This window comes from Mirounga angustirostris, unplaced genomic scaffold (genome assembly GCF_029215605.1).
Source record: "Mirounga angustirostris isolate CCGP_5_RB_7025 unplaced genomic scaffold, mMirAng1.0.hap1 SCAF_5, whole genome shotgun sequence".
NCBI lineage: Eukaryota > Metazoa > Chordata > Mammalia > Carnivora > Phocidae > Mirounga > Mirounga angustirostris.
This window is the reverse complement of record NW_026991713.1, coordinates 15,387,836-15,394,060: the sequence shown is the minus strand read 5'-3', so window position 1 is coordinate 15,394,060 and position 6,225 is coordinate 15,387,836. Positions and strand designations below refer to the sequence as shown.

The following is a 6,225-nucleotide window of genomic DNA, read 5'->3' as shown; positions in this document are numbered from 1 at the left end:
CTATATCCTGCAGTTTTTCCATCTCATCCCTGTCTCTCTCCTGGGTCATATTCATCAGCATATAAACATGTTCTGGTATTTGCTTTCTTTAAAGAAAAATTATGCTTAATCTTACAACCATCATTTTCCTGCTTCCCTTCGCAGTATTTTTGAGAAACTTTATACAGTCTCTGCATCTTACTCATCTCCTGTTCTAGAGACCCGCTCCAGTTTCCTTCTTACCTTTCTCGTTGCACCAGAATCGCTCGATAGGCCAACCAATGATTTCCTTTTTGCCAAATCCATTGGTCACTTATCTATATCTTAATTGACCATCCCATGGCATTCAATATTATTGGCCATGCCCTCTTTTCCCGGCAGACCTCTTTTGGTCAACTCCTTCCAGGTGTGGCCAGCCACTACTACAAATCTATAATTATTTCTGGGCAATCTCATTTAGAGTCGTAGCTTTTTTTAAAGATTTTATTTGACAGAGAGATAACGAGAGAGGGAACACAAGGAGGCTTCCCGCCAAGCAGGGAGCCTGATGCGGGACTCGATCCCAGGACCCTGGGATCATGACCTGAGCCAAAGGCAGACGCTTGACGACTGAGCCACCCAGGCGCCCCTAGAGTCGTCATCATTGAAACACAGATGATCCCTGAATATCTATCTCCCGTTCTGACTTCTCACAGTTCCAGACTTTGCCATCTGCCTGTTTGACATCTCTGCTCAGATATTTAGTAGGCATCTCAAAATAAAATGAACTAGAACTAAGGTAACCATATAAATGTATAATCTGTTCCAAACTAGGCCACTCCTGAGAGTGGAAGATAAGCACACCACTGATAATTATGTCAGGACAACAAGCGAACTTTTCATAGCACATTTCATCTGGGATATAGACCCAAGTCGTCTTCCTCACCACCAGCTCTAGAACACCACTTTCTTTCCAAAGGTTCCGAAGGTTTCCCATCACACTTAGAACAAGATCCTGTTCCTTAGATGGACAGGTGACACTCATCCTGTCCCACTCTCCCTGACACTCAGTCCTGCCCCAGCTGTTGCTGCCTGCCATTCTTTTGCTCAAACAAACATTCCTGTTTAACTTTGGGTGACACCCTTTCTGTGCCTCCATCTCACTTGTGTAGCAGTAAATGGCGGTACCCAACTCTAAGGGTTCTAAGTACAGCATGCCTGGCAGTCAGTAGGTGCTACGTGGGAGTATCGTTCACTACCCTAAGGAACCAAACATTTGGATAGTGAGGGTTACTTGCATTTGCTTACTGAATAAAGACATGGCCTGCATTTCTAATAGGTTTTTCATTACTTAAGAAAAGGCCATGCACACGTAGGATACAGATGTTTGTCAGAGTCAACTGTCTGGTTGTGTATTTGTTACAAAATTCAAACTCCACAGCTGAAAGTGAGCCAGTCTTTATCTGTATAATGTTTATCTTGGACCAAGATTTAGAAGTAGAAACTTGGAATGCTACTAAAATCAGTACCAACCATCACACACTTTCCCGTTCAGAGCCAGACCTGGATTTTTAGAGTTTTCTAAAAAGCTGCTTACTTCAAATGTATATAAATTAGATCACTTCAGGAGCACCTGGGTGGCTCAGTCGTTAAGCGTCTGTCTTCGGCTCAAGTCATGATACCAGGGTCCTGGGATCGAGCCCTGCACTGGGCTCCCTGCTTGGCAGGAAGCCTGCTTTTCCCTCTGCCTCTGCTTGTGTTCCTGCTCTCGCTATCTCTGTCAAATAAATAAAATCTTAAAAAAAAAAATTAGGTCACTTCATATTTAAGGAATTTTACATAAAAATCCCTAAGTTTGTTGTTGGTACTCCTTTGGCATGTCAGGTAAGGATATGGCTTTTCTTTTTAAAAGATATTTATTTGAGAGAGAGAGAGCATGCAAGAGGGGGACAGGGCAGAGGGAGAGACTATCCAAGCAGACTTCCTGCTGAGCATGGAGCCATGAGATCAGGACCTAAGCTGAATCCAAGAGTTGACACTCAACCTATTGAGCCGCCCAGGCACCCCACGGTGTGGCTTTAAAGCAATCCTTTTTCTATTCACAGGTTTGAACAAAGTCAGATCATAGTAAATCTGGGCTCTGTCACTTGGCAGGACTCTCTAAGCTTGTTTCCTCATCTATAAAATGGGGAAAGTAATGAATGCACATAAAGAGTTCTATGAGATGAGATGGTCAGTTTTAAACTAACCACACAAGTAAGCTCTATTCTTTTTGAATGAGAAATACTTGGTTCTCAAAGGCACTCATTTATCCCAACCAAGAGATGAAATCAGCTTTTTCTAAAAAAAAAAAAATGTATTGGAAGTTTTCTAATTTCACTTAACACTAAGCTACAGGATTCAGACCACAGTAGAATGGTGTTTCAGAGCTGGTGGTGAGGAAGATGACTTGGGTCTATATCCCAGATGAAATGTGCTATGTAAATAAAAACATATCCATACTTTGAATTAAGGGAATGCACTTGTCAATTTCTTAGAAATGATTCACTTGTAAGGGGCACCTGGGTGGCTCAGTTGGTTGAGCGACTGCCTTCGGCTCAGGTCATGATCCTGGAGTCCCGGGATCGAGTCCCGCATCGGGCTCCCTGCTCGGCAGGGAGTCTGCTTCTCCCTCTGACCCTCCTCCCTCTCGTGCTCTCTGTCTCTCATTCTCTCTCTCGCAAATAAATAAATAAAATCTTTAAAAAAAAATTTAAAAAAAAATTAAAAAAAAAAAAGAAATGATTCACTTATAAAGTTATCACTCTGATGTGCCATTTACTAGTAGAGAAGTTTTTGACACAGCAGTTCAAGGTAAAAATTACCAACTTTATTTAAAATAAATGCAGTTTATAGTTTAAAATATAGCAAATGAGTCCGAGATTATCTACTCAGAGGTAACTTGGAGCTCATAAGCTACGCAGCTTCTTAAAAGTACTAGAGCCTATAAACTGCCTGACTCACTTAAGTCTTTGCCCCTCAGCTTCACCCTGCAATGCTAGAATGCAGCAGCAGTCCTCAGGTTACTCTTCCACATTCAATGGTGCCACCGGGTTAAATAATGGCCTTCCTTTTTTGGCCTGAGTTTTGCCAAAGTTAGCCTCAAACTCTTCTTTTGTTCCATTTAGATTTACTAGATGTCCATCCTTCATTCTATAGCCTAGGGAATTCAGTTTCCTCATCCTGTACTGTACTATCTGTGGAGTTAATTCAAGCACCATTGGTGTCTCTTTTATCTGAGCTATGGAAATTCCTTCTTTCAGTAATCCCTGAATTCTCTCTTCCAAAACTGGAACAGAATAATATAAAATGGCAGGACATTTCAAAACTAATTGCTTCAGGTCACGATCTGTGCATTTAAAAGCATTTTTAGAGAAGGTAATGCTGTTCTGTATACTTTCTGGGCAAAGTTGAAAAAGAAATCCTTTCAGTTTGGATAGAAGCTGGAGAATTTCAGAGTTTGTGAAACCTTGCTCCTGGAGAAATTCTAGTGTTTCCTTTATAGCTGCAGAAGAATTTAGCAAAATAAATGGATTTTGGCTTAATAATTTCAGTAACCAAACTTTCACGTTGGCCTCGGAGCCACCTAAATTTAGATAACTCTCTTGGAGAATACCTATCATTTGCTTATTTTTCTCAATAGGATTATGAAAAATACTAGATGCAGTTGTCAAAAATCTGCTAATGACCACATTTCTGAGTCCCAACTCTTGAAAGAACTGAATGTTCAGCTTCTGGGTTTCCTGGTCCTTAACAGTAAAGAAAGATTCTGGAAACTGTTCTATTAATTTGACTAACTCTTGCTCGTTTTTGCAGACCAACTGCCAGAGTTCTCTCTGGGTGTTAAAAGTGGTTGGACTGCAGACAATTGCTTCTGGGCAGTGTTCCAAAATACTGGCTATAGCAGCTTCATTGGCACCTAGCAGTTGTAAAACATTTGCAATTTCCTCAACATAGGTTTCATCTTCAAAAAGTACCCATCCTTTTAATCTGCGTATTTTCCTGATATCCACTGAAAATTTATAGAGCTTTTCCACTGTTCTTTTATTTTCTTTGTTTGACTGACGATCAGTTGCATAGGTGAAGCATGCTAAAGAGGGTCTGTATTTTGAAGCTGAGAGCATCTTTCTGAAAGAACAAAGCCTGCAGGGCTGGGAGCTTATCAGCAATTTCCACAGCATGCCGGCAGTCCATTGGCTAATTCCCACTGTCCTGGGGACTCAGAATGTACTCAGCCTACCTGTAACAAAGAAAACACAGGTTTTAACATAAGGGGCATTGACTTTTAGAATGCAAAAATAAATCTGGGCTCTAAGCAGTAGACAGAAATAACATGGATTTAAATTAGACAGGAAAACTGAATTTTGCCAAAGTTAGCCTCAAACTTTTTGTGGAATATTATATATATACTCTTAAATAATTTATAAAGAAACTAACATACCTCTTCACAACTTAGACATCTTATACATTATAAACACATTGTCTATGTGAGCTTTGCCACAACCTTGTGAGGTAATTTCCATTTTACAGATCAGTAGCAAGCCCATGAAGAGTTCAAAGATCTCAAATGTTATTCTGACACAAATTCCCTTTCCTACAACTCTGTTATGTTTTTCTTTAGGAGACATATTTTACTTCTACACACACACACACACACACACGGTTTTTAAATTTTTTTTAACATTTTACAAATTTATGTTTAGCTGAAGCAAACACTTATTGGGGAAGGGGAGTCATCTCTAATTTTATATTTTAGAGTAAATATTTCTGCTGAATAATTATCCAAAGTCAATTTGTTTAAAATGAGTTAATAAGTATAAACTTGTTTTATGAGAATTATATGAAAATCTTTTTTATAAATCCAAAATTAAAGTCTTAGCCAGATAACGTAGGGAATGCTATGTGACTGCCCCAGTGGAGCAATGGGCAATCAAATTAAGTGGAATGGGGACCATACTTTTACAAGTCTAACCAGCTGTCCGCACTTGACAGCTTCAGGTCCCTAGAGATGGCTATACTGTGCCTAATGCATTATGGACTTCGGCACTATTTTCTTGTTATCTCTGGTAATGTAAACATGCCTAGTTTGTTGTTGTTATTGTTGTTTTATTTTAACATGTTATTTATTTAAGAGAGAGAGAATGAGAGAGACAGAGAGCATGAGAGCGGGGGAGGGCCAGAGGAAGAGGCAGACTGCCCTGCTGAGCAGGGAGCCAGATGCGGGACTCGATCCTGGGACTCGATCCTGGGACTCCAGGATCATGACCTGAGCCGAAGGCAGTTGCTTAACCAACTGAGCCACCCAGGCGTCCCGCCTAGTTTGTTGTTTTAACTTTTTTTTTTTTAAGACCATATTTGAGAGAGAGCATGCACAAACGGGGGAGGGGGATAGAAGCAGAGGAAGAGGGAGAAGCAGACTCCCCAGTGAGCAGGGAGCTGACAAGGGGTCGATCCCAGGACCCTGAGATCATGACCTGAGCCAAAGGCAGACGCTTAACCACTGAGCCACCCAGGCACCCCGTTTTAACTTTTAGTAGCTGAGAGTGTTAAGTGTCGCATCTCTGCCACAAAAGCATTAACTGTTTAGCTAGTCAATAGCCTTCCCTTATTACTTGTAGGTTTGAAGGAAAGTTGAAAAAAGCCATAATCCAATCTCTGCCCTTAATAATGCCATCACCATATATGTCAAGGACTTTTCACTTTCAAGCCTGTCCTAATGCAAATAAATTGCTATTCTCTAAGGAAAAATAACAAGTAACAATGTTCTCAGTTTGGTTTACCATTTGTAATAATAGCTCATTGTTAGTGCCCATGGTGTCCCAAATAATTGTAGGCACAGTTTGTTTTACTACTGGTGGTTCAACCAGAGTTTTGTTCATATAATTCCTAATACCAGTTTCCTTTAGAGGATTCCTAATGAAGCTATTTCAAAATTTCTAGGAGGACCATGGATTTTAACAGGAAGGAGGAGATACTACATAATGAGGATGGGTACATGCAGATCTAATCTGGAGCCCCATACTCCACAGTCTTGGGCCTCACATCTATACCACATGCTGGAAGAAGCGTGGGCTCTGTCGCCAAAATGTCCATGCTCAGTCCTGGTTCTAATTTATGGGGTCATCTTGGGAAAGTTACTTAGCCTCAGATTAAGTCAGTAAACAAGTAGTGATTAGAACAGTACCTCACTGTAAATGTTCAGTAAGTATGACTACTAATAGTACCATC

The 6,225-nt window shown here is 40.5% G+C and overlaps 2 protein-coding genes across 5 annotated transcripts in view; both read right to left on the bottom strand.

Moving 5' to 3' along the window:
- The window catches only part of CRY1 (cryptochrome circadian regulator 1), a 137,829-nt gene that overhangs the window by 34,970 nt on the left and 96,634 nt on the right, over nt 1-6,225 (bottom strand). Inside the window, exon 13 of one of the 4 annotated variants that reach the window (XM_064590668.1) lies at nt 4,099-4,237. The exons of the other annotated variants lie outside the window; for them this stretch is intronic. The gene's annotated coding sequence lies outside the window, so the exon portion shown is untranslated. Of the gene's footprint in view, nt 1-4,098; nt 4,238-6,225 lie in introns of those variants that run through there. 4 annotated transcript variants of the gene reach the window in all.
- Nucleotides 2,806-4,178, bottom strand: MTERF2 (mitochondrial transcription termination factor 2). Its single transcript, XM_064590673.1, has one exon. It carries the CDS (start codon nt 4,176-4,178, stop codon nt 3,021-3,023), a length of 1,158 nt encoding a protein of 385 aa, XP_064446743.1. The 3' UTR covers nt 2,806-3,020.